Source organism: Xenopus tropicalis, chromosome 1, assembly GCF_000004195.4.
Source record: "Xenopus tropicalis strain Nigerian chromosome 1, UCB_Xtro_10.0, whole genome shotgun sequence".
Classification (NCBI taxonomy): domain Eukaryota; kingdom Metazoa; phylum Chordata; class Amphibia; order Anura; family Pipidae; genus Xenopus; species Xenopus tropicalis.
This window is the reverse complement of record NC_030677.2, coordinates 95,982,668-96,000,283: the sequence shown is the minus strand read 5'-3', so window position 1 is coordinate 96,000,283 and position 17,616 is coordinate 95,982,668. Positions and strand designations below refer to the sequence as shown.

Here is a 17,616-nt window from a genome sequence, read left to right as displayed (position 1 = left end):
TAAATTCAAAATTGTTGCCCATGTCTTTCTACTCCAAACTAGAGTCGTAATGCTTTCCCAAAATTGGTAGTTTTCATGAAAAACTTATCAAACCTTCCACTTTCAAGCACCTTACTCCAACATAATTAGGTACCAAGAAAAAACGTCCTAAATATGAAAGCCAAGGGTCCACTGAACAAGTTTGATGCCCATTGTGCATAGGATCACTAAAGTATCTGGCATTTAGAGACCCCAAAATTAAGTTAGTACATACAAATTGCCCCAGAGATCTCTAGCTACTGAAAATTCAACACATTTACTGCAATTTTTGTGGGGTAAAAACACAAAAAAATACATTGACCCCCCCCAAAACCATGCAAAACTTCACCAATGGTGAAATGTGGAATTTTGCTGCGAATCCATGCCTGCCGAAAAAAAATGGTCATCACTACTGGTAGCACATGGCACAAGAAGATCAAAGGGTCAAATCAAAAGGGTCAAATGCTTAATAACTTAAACCCAGCAACTCGTCCAAGCAAATGGTTTCAATACAAATAACTATGGGCAGCTGTATCAATTTCACATATATACAATCTTCACCAGTTTTATCAAACCAGAGAATTCAGTTTTATAATATCCGAAGTCTTTTGCAGCCTTCTCCACTACTCATAGAATGAAGGACTTTTAATGTCCTACTTAAATACTGTAGTGGAGAGTCAACCAGAACAGGTATTTCATCCACACAATTCTTTTTTCAAACCACACCTGCTTTTTTTTTTTTTTTTTTAAAACCAATCTGACAACAAAAACACACATTTATTCAGATCAAACATCATATCAACAAGGTGGTTCATGCTGTGCGTATATGAAGGTTTAAGGCACAAGAGCAGCTTCACATTTATAGTAAGATGACCAGATGATTTGAAAAATCAGGGTCATGTCTAAACAATGCACATTGCTGGGTTCTAATTGTTGCGTATTAAGTCGCAACCCTTTTAACTAGACTTATTAAAATGTTCCCTGATTTTACACTTAACCCTGTACCTCGGCTCTTATGTGTGTGTGCTTACCAGTGCACCTATATTTTTTCCCTTCATATCCCCATTCTCTTGATATCAACATTGTGTACCTTTTCATCAGACATAACTATAGAAGCAGCTAACCACCTGCGACTGTTTTCGGGTGTAGGGTTTGTGTAGGACACAAACTGAGACACAGTGTATATTTTTATGAAAAACATCTCATTGTTTAACGGGTCCCAAAATGATTTTGCGGTATGGTCCAGTTCACCACCGCTCCATTCTTTCATCACTCCATTCATCTCCCGCCCGTATAACCCTATAGTCACAGACTGACAATTACTGCATAAGGCATCCATGAATTATAGCATAATATAAAAGCTTTCATATAGCATCACGATGATCCATTCGAACGGGAAAGGGGACCCCAACTCCGATATCCGACCACCTCAGTACTATTGTTCAGCAACTAGACACGTGTCCGGTTCCGATCCATACTCCCAAGCACGTTCGATCATCCCACCCACCTCCTGATAGTAGCATTGCCTGATATCCCACCAATGAGACAGGCCGTGACGTACTAAGGGCTGGGTATAGTATATAAGCAGGGTTCGGAGCCTTCAGTCTATTGTCTCATTTATCCGAGTGCAGAGGACCCTGTTCGACTGATAAAGGAAGAGGTGAGCTGCACTGAGCATCATTTGGGCGATGCTTCATCTTCTTTACTTATGCATGGGGTCATCCATAGCGTTTCTTGTGCAATAGGTAATGCGTGCTATCTTCAGTATCAAAAGGGGGCGGGCACAAGATGCTTCCATTCATCGCCTGGAGACAGTTCTTTATTGTGCTGAAAGAAATGGAATGTATATTGGTGCATGAGCTTGTGTGTGGGGCGAACAATGAGCTCGGGGGGGCTGTCAGTGTAACTTGTGGGGAAACAGTAGCACAGCAAGAATATGATGCTCTTTGTTGCTTGGTACGCTTGTGTCTAACCAATACCCTCTGCCCATTTGCAGTAGGTATTCACCATGGGAGACAGGCCAGATCTTGGTGAGATTGATAGGTTTGATAAAACCAAACTGAAGAAAACAGAGACTCAAGAAAAGAATACATTACCAACAAAAGAAAGTAAGCATTATTCTTATGCAGTAATGTGTTCCTCCACTGTTTATTAGGTGTCACACACACTCTTGATGTAGCCATGGCTAGTTGCCCCAGGGCATGATCAGTCTAGCCATGGCTAATTGCCTTGGGGCACGCCCATTCTGTAGATTAGTTGCTCCAGGGTGCACCCAGTGGCACTGCTGCCATGAGGCAAGTTGATAAACAAAAAGCCAGCCCTGATAACTATAAGAGATGAAATTCAGTTTTTTCAAACGGAATTTATGCTTTTCTAGTGCAGATATCACAATTGCAAAATCCCCCTCAACCCACACCGAAGCTCCTGTTAGTAGGTGTGGGGAGTGAGGAAGGGGCAGCATCTAAAGGTCTGCCTTAGGGTGGGAAGGACCACAGAATTGCCCCTGGGTGGCTGTTCTATCCATGGCTCATCTCAGGGCACGCCCATTCTGTTGATGGCTAGTTGCACCAGAGCACGTGTGTTCTATCCATTGCTATTTGTCTCGGGGCACACCCAATCTATCAATGACTAGTTGCTCTAGGGCACATTTATATTTACATCAAGGCAGCATTAACACCAAAGGTGTTATGCATAGATAAAATTGTACTAAACAAAGTTTAATACAATTATATATGTGTGTATATGGTGGCCTGCCAATCTCCACAGTATCTAATTACTATAGATATTTGTTGTTTCGAGGATCAGGCAGGTTTGAAAATTTTATGTGACCGTGCACCATGTTAGCAAGTACATGCAGGTCCACCATCTATAATAATATTGCCCCAAACACCTAAGTTAACAGGTTTTATTTGGTGCGTGTGTGGTGGATTGACAAGATAACCAATATCGCAAAAGCCTTGGATATTGGTCATCACGTCAATCAGGTGGGACAGAAAATTCACCGGTGCCCAAGCAAAGGCAAATGTTTAGGGCTGAATCGTCAGCTAGGGGTAGAATTCCTATTGTTCCTACCTCCATATCTGATGATTCAGCTCTGAAAGTTAGCGGAGTGTAAAGGTGGCCATACACGCACCGATATTATCGTACGAAACCTCGTTTCGTACGATAATCGGTGCGTGTATGGCATGTCAGCGAGCCGACCGATATCGCAGGAAGCTGCTGAAATCGGTCGGCTCGCCGATCGGCCAAGTTAGAAAATTTTGATCGGGCGCCATAGAAGGCGCCTGACCAAAATTCTCCCTTCAGAGCTGAATCGGCAGAAGGAGGTAGAAATCCTATTGTTTCTACCTCCTTACCTGCCGATTCAGCCCTGAATGGTGTGTGGCGGATCTGACGATGTTTCGTGCGACCGACGGTCGTACGAAACATCGTGAGATCGCCACGTGTATGGCCAGCTTAAGAGCTATCGTAATTGTGATGTATCACCTCTAGTCCCCTTGGCTTGTGAGCCCTCCCATTGTGCTAATAACCCACTCATTTTAAGCTGTGCTACCTTTGTGACCTGCAAATCACCCCTTAGTCTCTGGGGGGGGCACTCTACCATAGGGCCCCTAGCTGGAATACCCCTTGATGGTGGCTCTGAGTGCATGGTTGATCAGCAAATAAGGAAGTGAAGTGGAGACACAGCATCTACTCTTGTTCTGCTGCAAACAATGGTTTGTGCACTTTGCACTCAAAAGAAGGGAGGCCAAGATGGCAGTTGCTATAATCGCTAACCTTTTTAACCTGAGCTGGCTCTCCTCCTATTTGAAAAGATAAACTGGCCTGGGGTATTTTGCTATAGAGAACAGTGCTGCCAAATATTTCTTGCTTCCAGGTGTCTCTTGCACTGCCCTGTGTGTGTGCCCTGGGTGCGCTGTTTGGCAATTTGCTGTACTGCCCAGCTGAAACAAGGGGAGACTTGGTCACAGGGAAAACAGTGTGCTTAAAAAAAAAAAGTGCACAGTTCATTTTTTAAAGTAGAAGTTCTTCAGACAGGTAAAAGCAATGATTTATAATCTTTGGGGGTGCCTTGCTTTTTCTTTAAACTTTGATTCACTCGCTAGTATTTTTTACTTTCTGTCTATCAATTGTTTCTTACACCTGAGGTGCAGCTAATAGAGCCCTTACTACAGATAGGGGAAACAATAGTATTTATTTTTTTAAGTACATATCTCTAGCAAATAATATGCTGCCCAGGGTAGACAGCCATGACGTAGGACCGTTTAACTCTTCTCCTAATCTTACCTCACATGCACATACATGACAAGCAAGCTGGGGCACTTGCTTATTATGGTGGGTATCCAATCCACTGCTCTGTTAAGTTAATCAAGGTTATGCTGAGAAGCTCTAAAAGGAGGCCAAAAAACCCTAAGAAAGACTATCGCATTTCACTTGTGTGGTAAAAATGCTGTACTTTTGCTATTACTAGCAAAATCACTGCTTGAAAATGCTGAATTTTATTTGGTATGCAAAACACCAGCCTGGTCCCCTATTAGTTAAGGTTTTTTTTGTTTTTTTTTCCCCAAAACCTAGATCCTATTTAACCCCAGGTTGTTCCTACTGTAGTAACTGTTAGGGCAAAGACACAACACAAAAGTTGTGGCAACTATTCTGTGCACCGAAATTGCGCACAATTTGTCACGGTGACTCAATTGACTGCTATGGGCGAAAAGTCGCCGTGATTAGTCGTCGCGACTGCATTAGTGAAAAGTTGCAGCGACTAATCGCCCCATGTGTCTTCGCCCTTATGCAGCAGCCAGGCTTAATCTGTATTGTGCGGTAAACTGAGACATCTAGTGAAATGTCACTTTTTTTTGTGCACAGAGAGGAGAAAATGCAACTATTGCCCATGACTGCCTGAAAAGTAGAAGGCAGCTGTGCCCTATTTAAAAACAGTTTTGTGAAGGTGAACTACCCCTATTAGTAGGATTTTAAATGCATCACAAAGATTTTTCTCTTTATATCCAATCCAAAATAAAATATATATAGACATCTGTCAGCTAAAACAAGGTCTTCCTTTTCTGAGAAATGTTTGAAATGCAAGCGCCTTTGTAAGCCATACTTCTGTAATTTGGTTACCATCTACTGTAACTTTGTAATGACATGTACCACAAATAAATTACAGTATAATTTAATCTCTACATAGGTTAACTACATATGTTAACAAATGTCACTTTCAGTCTGTAGTGAAGCATGTAGTGGGTAACAGGTAACGTCTGTGCTAAGGACAATTTGCAGTGTGGTGAAATGAGAACCATTTGTTTGTTACTGTATCTTTTAAGGTAACAACCGTAGAAACCCTGAATATTCCCCATACAAACTCTCCACCCCCTTGCTCTTTTTACTTAATACTGACTTGCAATATGTATATAACCATAAGTTACATTTTTTATTTTTGTCTTTTACAGCAATTGAACAAGAAAAAAAGAATTAAAGTCCAGCACACATGAAAAATATGTTAATTTAATGTTTGTGATCTGACTCTTGGATCAATATACACTGTGAAACAACAAGATCAGCCACAGCATTGGACCTTAGAATGCCAAAAACCAAGGGAATAATGTGTTAACTTGTCTTCCCTCTTGTTATGTATTTGATTAAAGAAATTGTGCAATAAACAAAAGGATTTGAATTTTTCTTTACCACAAGTTGTTAAATGCGTATAGTTTTACAAAGCTTATAGTTTTAGGGCTGTGCTTTTCAGAATTTTTTCTAACAGGCTACTTCCCAACCTGCAACCAAACCAGCCTGACGTCTTCTGCTTTATTACCCACACCTTACCTGACTCCCCTCTAATGACTCCTATATAGCTAGGATCAGCTGCAATAGGGAGGTGTCAGTACTTATTGCATCAACACAGGGGAGGGGCCCTGCTTTAAGTTTTACTTGCCTGAACCCACACTTGGTACTTGCCTTCTTGGCCTGAACCCACTCAACTTGTGGGTTTTGTGTCAACATGCTCATCACTAAAACAACTCCTCCAACTTTAAGGTCAATTTGCCACAAGGTCAATTTGTGACTTACTACCTATTACAGGAGTGATCCCCCAACCAGTGGCTCACAAGAAACATGTTGTTCACCAACCTTTTTGATATTGGGGACCCCTGTATTATAGGCATCTATAATGTGCACCTGGGGTGGTGTCCAAAAGTGGCAATAGGATGATATAGGTGTTAAAGGCATTGAACAGCAATCATATGAATGCCACCCAATGACATTTTTATTTTGTTATTGTCAAATTCGGAGTCATGCCATAAGGGTTATATATATATATATATCAATCCAAATGGTGTCCGCACTCCAAGGCTCAATATTCTTCGGGGTGTTAGCCAAAATTATGTATATGTAGAAAATAATCATCTGTGGCCAGCACACCCTTCAATGTTTTATCAAAAAAATTTTAATTGTAGATATATTGTTAAAACCAACGTTTCGGTCCTCATTAGGACCTCTCTCAAGGATATGCCTTAGTGCCAGAATCTAACGTCCCTTAGGTGGTGCAGGGAAAAGGGATTTATTATGTCCACACTTACCCCACACTCATAAAATACGTGTTAGGTGAGTGTCCTTGCAGTGGGGTGCTGAAATCCTATCAGGCCACCCTTTACTTTTCACTATAGTATCCATGAATAGCAAGACTTGATGCGGTCCTTCCTAACACAGCTGGGAAGCCTTGGCATTGTGCCATGTGATGAGGACTGAATCATCTGTAGCAAGAGCATGAGTTCCTGGAATGCTGAATCTGGCAATGAAGAATAAACTCAAGAATGCAGTGTGGTTTATTGTGTGACCAAATGAAATACTGAGACAGACTTCCACAGATCATAGTTTATGCACAGCATACCAGCAGGTGGAAGTACTTCATAAGTGTGGATCTCTCAAGGAATATCTGATGGTTAGAGCATTGTTGACTTGCAGTGTGTCTCATAGACATAAGATCATGAGGCCAAACAATTATTGTCTCTGCACCCACTTTACTGAGTCCATGTCTTTAATAGCACCATTTAACCTTAAACTTTCCCTTAGCTTGGGGGTGATATGGCATATGAAGATTGCACATATACAATGTCTTTGCAGATTAATTACCTTTCCTGTGAAATGCATACCTTAATCTGAGGACAAAAGCTCAGGCAGTCCTTGAGGTGTGGGAGGGGCTGTGTGAGGCAGCAGCCAAATGTGGCAAGAGATTGAACAGAGCAACAGGGCGATTGGGAACAACAAGCTGAATCTCTGGGGTTGGTATACATCTGGTTTTAGCATATGATTTCTTCTCGTTAGCAAATTTTATAACCTTTACTGTTAAATTACTAACAGAACTGGAATGTATATAAGAAGAAAATGACAATAAGTAGATATGAGTTCCGTTATCACGGACTCTTTCCTTTTTTAATTATCCTTTTAATGGTAAGAGACTTACCGCAGTGAATGAGTAATGGCAGAAAGATATTTACGCAACAAATTATCACATAAAGCTATAGGATGAGAGGCATAATAGCCATAAAGTGACAAAACAATACATAAATATTAATCTATATATATATCAAACAACAATGCATTAGAATTACAAAATGTAAAAAACATTGTCTATCAAAGGTATTGCTGTAGAACAGCACTAGACTATACACTCCTGCAATAGCCTGATGTAGCCAGACTGACTGCTTTGATACTGTACACAGGTACCGTAGTATGTGAAGACCCATTCCTGGTGGAGACTGTGAATGAACTGGCAGTCATTTTAAGAATGGATACAACTTTTGTTGCAGAGGGCAGACACCATCTGTCTGCAACACCCTGAGCTACCACCTCAATCTCAACCCAAGGGGTAGGACATGGAAATAGGTGGGACACACCCCTTGATACGGAAACAATGGAGGCAGGGCAGTTTGAATAACAGAGTTGGGTGCGGTCAGTGGCACAAGCACTATTTTGACTCCATGTTACAGAATAGTACCTTCAACATTAATATAGCATGAAGTTTTATTTCTACTTTCTAGGCACTAACCCAGTATGCATTGCATTCACTTACAATGCCTGTCTATAAATCTTCCACAGTTTCCATTACAATTAACAAAACATTTTCTACTGTATTATTCATGTACAATATTACTCAGTGGTCTTCATAAATTTATACTGCAAAAATATAAACTATAATTCACAATGTCAGAAATCCAGCAACTGTATTCAACTCTTTCAGTTACCCTTTATACACTTTCTTTGTGTTCCACAACTCTTAAATTAAATGTTGCTTCCTAAGAAAAAAATTCCAATATACCTCTTATCACCACAATATGCTAGACAAGCAGGCAAAAATGATACTTCATTAAACCAGTGTTCAATGAGAATTTCAGAAGAATTTAAGCATAAGGGAGGGTAGAAAAAGATTAGGTTTGTGTAAGACTGTAAGAGAGAGTGAAATAAATTAATTTTTGACCTCTCTTTTCCCAGTCTTCGTGTTTGTAGCACAGGTTTTGTTTCTCTTCCCATTTATAATGATATTTTTATATTTTGGCTGCTTTTAACCATTTCCCTTATTCCCACTGTCAGAAGGAATCTCTCATGGCTTAAACCCAGGTAAGCACTTTTGAACATAGGACATGTCCATATCCATCAGCCATCACTACAATAGGTGACTCGCTGGTATGGTATCTATGGATTGGAAGAAGGCTAATGTCATTCCTATATTTAAAAAGGGAGTAAGAGAGATCAGCCTCACAATATAGGCCAGTAAGTTTGACATTCGTGGTGGGCAAGTTATTTGAAAGCTTGTTAAGGGATCACAAACAAAATTATTTACTGGGGAATGGCATTATGAGCAGTAATCAACATGGCTTTATGAAGGACAGGTCATGTCAGATTAATTTAATTGCTTTTTATGATGAGGTTAGTAAGAAGCTGGACAGTGGGGTACAGTGGATGTGATCTATTTGGATCTTGCCAAAGCATTTGATACCGTTTCCCATAAATGACTGCTTTCTAAACTAAGGTCTATTGGTCTTAAGGTGGCCACACACGTGGCGATCTGACGATCTTTCGTGCATCAGATCCGCCACTAGAGATGTAGCGAACTGTTCGCCGGCGAACTAATTCGCACGAAAATCGAGTGTTTGCAAGTTTGCGAACTTTTAGTGATGTTCGCAATTTTGGGTTCGCCTTAGCTGGAGCCAAATTTTCACCTCTTACCCCAGAGCCAGCAGATACATGGCAGCCAATCAGGCAGCTCTTCCTCCTGGACCACCCCCGGACCACTCCCTTCCATATATAAATCGAAGCTCAGCAGCCATTTTACATTCTGTCTGTGTGTGCTTGATGAGTTAGCATAGGGAGAGAGCTGTGCAGGGGTTTGAGGGACAGTTTAGGTAACTTTGCTGACTAGTAATCTACTTTCTACTGCTCTGTATGTAGCTGCTGGGTACAGCTGTCCTGCTGATCTCATCTGCTGTAACCCAATTTTCTGATTACTGATTACAACAACGTATTTTTCAGAGAAATGTTTGCCCTCGATCCCCCTCTGGCATGCCACTGTCCAGGTCGTGGCACCCTTTAAACAACTTTAAAATCAGTTTTCTGGCCATAAATGGCTTTTCTAGGTTTCAAAGTTCGCCTTCTCATTGAAGTCTATGGGGTTTGCAAAGTTCGCACTTTTTGGCAGAAGTTCGCAAACTTTTTTTGTGAGGTTCGCTACATCTCTATCCGCCACACACCGTTCAGGGCTGAAACAGCAGATAAGGAGGTAGAAACAATAGGATTTTTACCTCCTTCTGCCGATTCAGCCCTGATGACAGATTTTGGTGAGGCGCCTTCTATGGCGCCCAATCGAAATCTTTTAAACGGTCCGATCGGCGAGTCGAACGATATCAGCAGCTTCCTGCGATATCGGTCGACTCGCCGACATGCCATACACGCACCGAATATCGTACCAAACGAGGTTTCGTACGATATTATCGGTGCGTGTATGGCCAGCTTTAGTGAAGTTGTTTGCACAAGGATAGAAAATTGGCTACAGGATCGAGTACAGAGGGTGGTGGTTAATGGTACATTCTCTACTTGGAATAAGGTTCTCAGTGGGGTCCCTCAGGGTTCTGTACTGGGCCCACTTTTGTTTAACTTGTTCATAAATGACTTAGGAGAGGGTATTACAAAACTCTACAGACCAGTCAATTCTATCCAGGATGTGGCATCCTTGCAGCAGGATCTTGACCAACTGGCAATATGGGCGGCTAAGTGGCAGATGAGATTTAATGTGGATAAATGTAGGGGATGTAAAAATATGCAAGCCACTTATACCATTAATGGGACTGCACTAAGCAAATCCATAATGGAGAAGGACCTTGGAGTCCTTGTAGAGAATAAACTTGGCTGTAGCAAGCAATGCCAGGCAGAAGCTGCTAGGGCAAACAAGGTGTATTAAAAGGGGTATATATTCATAGGAGGAGGGTGTTATTCATCCCTTTTACAGAGCGCTGGTAAGGCCCTATCTAGAATATGCTGTTCAGTTTTGGTCTCCAGTGCTCAAACGGGACATTATTGAATTAGAGAGAGTCCGGAGAAGGGCAACTAAGCTGGTATAGGGTATGGAAAGTCTCAGTTATGAAGAAAGACTGGCTAAAATGGGTTTGTTTACACTAGAAAAGGCACTTAAGAGGTGACATGATAACTATGTATAAATATATAAGGGAATCATATAATAACCTCTCTAATGCATTATTTACCCGTAGGTCTTTCCAACTGACACGAGGGTACCCACTCCGTTTAGAAGAAGGGAGGTTCTTTTGTAGCAGCACTCACAAGCCCTTCAGTCCTGTATTCAGGCCAACTCCTTGGCTAAAATATTTGCCAGTCCTGTGCCCTTTTACCTTCTGAAAGAAAGGACCTCTTCTCCTTTAGTTCCCCCACACAAACACTTTCATACCAGACACGTGGTTAGGACAAAACATAGATACCTTGAAATTACTTCCTGGGGATCAGGCTGCTGACAGAGACACTCAGAGGCACCAGGGGAGGAAAGAAGAGAGTCAAGGCAATTACCTTGCGTGGATGCTTTCTGCCTCTTTACGTTCCCCAGCTCCTCACTTCAAGATGGCTGCTCTCCGTGACCTGAGCCTGCCCGCATTTCTCCACCAAACTGTTGAAATTTCAGATACCAAAAGTCATTTGAGGTAAATAGCTAAGGTTTGTTAGACACGTACATGGGTTCTGAGCAAAAGATAGTCAGAACTACAGAACAAAGACAGCAAAAGGTTTATATAGACTTTGTGACAGTAGCATATGTCATAAGAAACTTATGAGCATAGACATTACCTGTTTGCCAGTGTACATAGAAATATTTGTTCACAGCACAGAAAACAAGGTCTTTACCAAATAGGTGGTTCTGAGGTACCACCTATTTATATTAATTGAGGTAACTAAGGCTAGCTTGAGAACAGAATCCATCCGAGTCACATGGGTGAACCTGTAACTAAGGCTAGCTTGAGAACAGAATCCATCCGAGTCACATGGGTGAACCTGCACACACAGAATGTATTCCTTATCAATATATAACCTGTCTAACTGCTAGATGATCCAGAGGAAGGCAAAAAAAACCTTCTGAAACCTCTCTAATTTTCCACAGAGGGGAAAACATTTCTTCCTGACTCCAAGATGGCAAGAGCTATCTTCATAACCCTTTATTCCCTCACTTGCGAAAAAGCAATCCAACCCCTTCTTGAAGCTATCTAATGTATCAGCCAGTATGACTAATTCAGGCAGAGAGTTCCACAATTTCATAGCTCTTACTGTAAAAAAAAACACTTTCTGAATATTCAGATGGAAACTCCTTTATTGTAAATTGAATGGGTGCCCTTGTGTCTGCTGGAAGGACCTACTGGTAATGCATTAGAAAGATAATAATCTTTATTAAGATCAATAGACCTTAATGTAGAAAGCAGTCTTTGGGGGGCACTGTATCAAACAGAAAATCCAAATAGATCACATCTACTGCACCTCCACTGTCCAGCTTCTTATTAACCTCATTAAAAAAAGCAATGGAATTTGTCTGACATGACCTGTCCTTCATAAAGCCATGCTGATTACTACTCATTATGCTATTCTCCAGAACATAATTTTGCATGTGATCACATTACAAGCCTTCAATTAACTTGCCCACCACTGATGTCAAACTTACTGGCCTATAATTGCCAGGCTGGGATCGTAATTCCTTTTGAAATATAGGAATTACATCAACTTTCCTCTATTCATAGTTACCATATTAGATGAAAACAAGTCTGATAATATAAGGAATAGAGGCCTGGCTAGCTCCGAACTAAGCTTTCTGAGTACCTGAAGGTGTATTCCCTCTGTCCCTGGTGCCTTGTTCATATTAATTTTGAGTAACCCTTTACGTACCATATGCTGCATCAGCCACTGACTTTATTGTATAAACTGAAGAAAAGGACTGGTTTAACACATTTTTTTTCTGTATCAGTTATAATATTGTTACAATTATTCTATGGAGCCATACTCTCAACATAAATTACTATTAATATACTTCAAAATCTTTTTGGGGCAAGTCTTAGCCTCTGCCACAATGCACGGGATTGCTGTTTTACAACACTTGATATAGTGTTTATACTCCTAAAATGCAACTTCTGTCCCCGTATGATTTGTAATGCCTAAATGCTCTCTTTTTTTCCTTATTAACTTCATTGCATCTGAATTAAGCCACATAGCATGATTCTTTATGCTTCTACATTTACTTCTTAGGGGAATAAATTGAGAACAGTAATTTTATGTGACAACCATTTCTGTGTTTTTAGCAGAAAACTTAATGCCCTAGTCTATGCTCTGCAGCACAAAAAAGTTTGCTTTTCCAATAATAAGGGTCTTTGTTTCCCCAGTGAATAATTTTTTTTTGCACCAAACATTAAATGATATAACATTGTGCTCAAAACAACCCAGAGGTTTAACCACTTGCACATTTGCTATACATTCTGGGTTGTTGGAGATAACTAGATCCAATATAGCATGGTTTCCGATTGGCTCCTCAACAACCTGCGACATAAAGTTGTCACGCAATATGTTTATATACTTGTTCCCAAGTACTATTGTGACAGTACTATTGCTCCAGTCAATATCTGTGTAATTAACATCCCCCATTATTATTACTTGCCCTAAACTAGCAGCCTTTCCTGTTTGCAACAGGAGCTAAGCCTCTTCCTCTTCCCTTACATTAGGGGGTCTATAGCATACCCCTACCATTACTTTGCTGGATTCTTTACTATCTGTGAAAAGCTCCACCCATAAAGCTTCAGCTCCCTCATTTACCATCATCACTTTCTCCTTTATATTGGCTTTTAAATCCTGCTTAACAAACAGATACACCCTCCTCCTTTTCTATTGCCTCCATCCCTCTGAAACAAGGTATAACCTCCTATATTTACTGCCCAGTCATGTGTCTCATTCAGCCATATTTCAGCAACACAAATCACATCATATTTCCTCTTCAACGCTAGCACCTCCAGCTCACTCATTTTGCCAGTCAGACTCATTGCATAAATTATTCCAACAGTTTTGTCTGATTCTTAAATGGTGCTCAAAATTCAACAAAGTGGCTTGTGGTATGACCGTTTTAACAAAAAAGCAGGATCAGCTTTAATCACAAAATTGAGTAAGACTGTTTGAATCTTACATGATTTTAATGTTAAATATAAATGTATTGTTTTGTGCATGATTCTTCTTTTGTGAATTTCCCCCAATGCTGGGTTGCCTAAGGTGCCTGACCAGTCTGACCTGCCACTGGAGGTGAGGTGCAGACTGCAGAGTCAGGGAATGCATGCCTGCCCTGTCCTTATTTCCTGACATAGAGAGCCCCTTTTGTCACCTGTAGGCTCTGCCACTGCCTAACTTGCACATCTGAATGGCATGCATATTTGGTTGAGGGGTTGTCTATGTGCCCCCCTCCCACCATTCACAAATACAGCAATGCGGAATGTAGACAGAATTGCATTTGTGGGAGTGCAGAGACCTGCAGCACTTTTTGTGCAATTTGTACATTGCCTTAGAGATCATAAAGATCCCTGTAGTAGAAAGAAATCTACAAGTTTGAAATAATGCTTGTACAAACTTAGTCCCTTTGCTCAGTACTAATCTTAAATTACTTATATAGGTCAGTCAGTGTAGGACTGGCCAGAAGGGATGACTTTGACGTAGTTGGCCAGCTTGAAGTATATTGCAATGTACGGACAAACAATCCCTCTTTTTGGGGTGGGGAGGGAAGGCATTTCTTAGTAGCTGAATGCACAGAAATGTCCTAATGTCCTATTTCTACATATTGATAATGGGTGAGTGCAGAGGAATTTTTGCGGTTGTTTATATGTATTTTGTGGTCACAGCCTCATTGCACCCCCGCCTAATGGTTTACAATTTTGTGGTTGAGCACAACTTTCCCTTTTTCTTGTGTTATTGTTTATACAGGAGCAGTGGCCAGCTCCATGTTGTAGCCCCCACTATTCCCAGCTACAGTCAGGTGATCCCAATGGAGCCAATAAAAGGGCAACCATATGGGAGTTTTAACCTTATAAGCAAGCATGTTGCAGGTAAAACTTAGTCCCTTTGCTCAGTACTAATCTTAAATTACTTATATAGGTCAGTCAGTGTAGGACTGACCAGAAGGGATGACTTTGACGTAGTTGGCCAGCTTGAAGTATATTGCAATGTACGGACAAACAATCCCTCTTTTTGGGGTGGGGAGGGAAGGCATTTCTTAGTAGCTGAATGCACAGAAATGTCCTAATGTCCTATTTCTACATATTGATAATGGGTGAGTGCAGAGGAATTTTTGCGTTGTTTATACATAGCTTTGTTACCTTATAGCTGGCACATAATTTAGAGTTAATGTTAGTATTTAGTGGAACAAAAATATCCTTTTTTTTTCTTTCTTTTTATAAATATAATACTATAAATGTGAATTTGCTTTTTAGAAAATGAACCACAGAAACTGTTCTCAGGAGAAAACTTTCTACCATTTCAGATTTTTTTTTACCATTCACAAATACAGTATATAATACAGATATGGGACCTGTTATGCAGAATGCTCTTTTGTTATTTGGATCTCCATACCATAAGTCTACTAGAAAATGATTTAACCATTAAATAAACACAATCGGATTGTTTTGCCTCCAATAAGGAATCATTATATCTTAGTTGGGATGAAGTACAAGGTATTGTTTTATTATTATAGAGAAAAAGGTAAAAATGTAATTATTTGATTAAAATAGTCTATTGCAGATGGCCTTTCCGTAATTTGTAACTTTCTGTATAACTGGTTTCCGGATAATGGATCCCATACCTGTAATTTGTCAAACAAAAATATTCATTACTTCCTAAACTTTCTAACTCGTCTCTAACTGGATATATAGGTTAATTTGAAGAATCAACCTTCCTGTTTAGTTCTTATTTACACTGCTCTATTCTGACTGTCAGTCAGAATCCTTTTCATCTTAAACCATTTCATAAATCACATGGTGACCTTGGGACTTAAAGAACAAGGAAAGGCTAAGTCACTTGGGGGTGCCAAAATGTTAGGCACCCCCAAGTGACTTTAATCGCTTACCTGGATAAAATGAAAAAACAGCAGCACTCCGGAAATGTTGTAGAAAAAAGTGACTGGCTTGATAAAGGGCTGGTTTATGCCCGAAACGTTGCTGTGTGCACTTGAGTAAAGTCACTTTTTTCTACAACATTTCCGGAGTGCTGCTGTTTTTTCATTTTATCCTGGATATTGTTTTACCCTGGCTGAGGGTTCAGCTTGCACCTGGGGCTACAATTAGCTGGTTTGTCCATTGTGTAGCACACCTTAATCAATTTGTTTAATCGCTTACCTTGTACCTTGGGCTGGTGCCCCTGTTGGGAGAAAACAGCACCAGCTCGGGGTACCTGTAGCGATGCACTTCCTCCTTCCTGCTTCGTTTAGCTGCGACTATACGATAGGCGCATGCACAGTAGAGTGAAAAGCCGACTTCTCTGTTAAAGTTCGGCTTATCACTCTACTGCACATGCGCGCGCTCACGAACCAGGAAGAAGGAAGCGCTGCAGGTACCCCGGGCTGGTGCTGTTCTCTCCCAACAGGGGCACCAGCCCTGGGTACAAGGTAGGTGATTAAAGTCACTTGGGGGTGCCTAACATTTTGGCACCCCCAAGTGACTTTGCCTTTCCATGTCCTTTAAGCACACTGTAGTTTGGTAGTACTAAAAAAAGTCACTAGGAGTCAGTATGAGAACAGGGAAATACAATTATCCCTTTATTCTTGTATAAAAGGATAAACAATATCAGAAACAGGTATCTCGTGATTTATCGCAAAATGTATTTGTTTTGTTGCATAATTTGCCAGTAAGTGGGGAGGTAATATGCTACAAAATCTTATATAAATTACTCATTATGTGAAAAAAACTCTGCTTATGGTTTATATTCATATAATCTGCACAAATATACACACACTTTTAACACATCATCCTTATTTACTCAAACTTGACAAATTCCACTTAGTTAACCAGGGGCAATTAGGCCCCTGTGCCACCCAGAGTTGGACTTTCCAATGCTGCCTCTGTGCTTAACTCGTGTCAAAGTGAGTCAAGGGTGGGCTGCATTGCAAGTACAGTACATTGCAAGTGCACTAGAAGAGGCAGAATTCCAATATCAAAAATGAAATTTCTGCTCTTAAAGTTACCAGGTGTGGTGTTTTACTGTACCTGGGTAAAATGCAGGCAACATTCTCAACTTGCTTTATGGCAGCAGCACCTCTGTGGTTAAAATAGCAAGTGCAGTAAGTAAAGTGCAGTTTTGAGCACAATCGCCATGTTTTTCTCGTAATGCACTCTTTTTTACTCAGAATTCCAGAATCATTTTGGTCACAAGGGCAGTGCCTACCAAAATTTTGACCGGTTTGCCAAAATGAATGCAACTACGCACACATTTTGTCAGTGTGCAAGTGACATCTGAGTCAGAGTTTTTAGGCTCTAGTGTGCTGAGCCTATTGATCAGTGCTGCCCCCACACTTCCCCCCACGTGTAGGTTTTTTGCGTCAGAGGGGAGCGAGTCGCATCGCCAGTGCAGAGAGCTTTTTGCCGCCCCTGGTAACTTGTCTGGCAAGTGTCTCAACTCGCCTCATGACAGCAGCGCCCCTGCTATTGATGCTTAATGCGAAGAGGACCCTGGAGCTACCATCTGGTCAGGAGGTGGTGGTAGCTTCAGGGTTCCCCTGCATCAATAGACGCAGCAGTGCTTGATCCAGAACAGAAGGCATTAAGGACTGAGTGGCCCAGAGTGCAACAATACAGAAGTGTAAGGAGTGCATTTTGCCACAAGTACTCTTAATGAAAGTGGTTTTATGTGCAGCTGACTGCAGGAAAATTGAGATGACTGCAACTGCACATGTGGATGTAAATGAGACTTCTGTCTTTCATAGGGAAAAAAGGCTCCCATGTCGCCAATTTCTTTAAAACATAGTGGTCTTAAGCTGCATAGGGCCATTAGACAGGCCTACCTGTCTGGTATCTGGCTGAAAATAGGCTACATATCAATCAG

At 40.9% G+C, this 17,616-nt stretch overlaps 1 protein-coding gene across 2 annotated transcripts; it reads left to right on the top strand.

Annotated features, from left to right (window-relative positions):
• The first annotated feature begins 1,566 nt into the window (after positions 1-1,566).
• tmsb10 (thymosin beta 10) lies at positions 1,567-5,702 on the top strand. Of its 2 annotated transcripts, none has more exons than XM_002933996.5 (3): positions 1,567-1,678; positions 2,015-2,126; positions 5,469-5,692. In XM_002933996.5, exons 2-3 carry the CDS (start codon positions 2,027-2,029, stop codon positions 5,492-5,494), a joined length of 126 nt encoding a protein of 41 aa, XP_002934042.1. In that variant the 5' UTR covers positions 1,567-1,678; positions 2,015-2,026; the 3' UTR covers positions 5,495-5,692. The 2 variants fall into 2 exon arrangements, with proteins under 2 accessions (XP_002934042.1, XP_012810491.1); XM_012955037.3 differs by having other exon boundaries at positions 1,569-1,678; positions 2,018-2,126; positions 5,469-5,702.
• Positions 5,703-17,616: the final 11,914 nt, after the last annotated feature.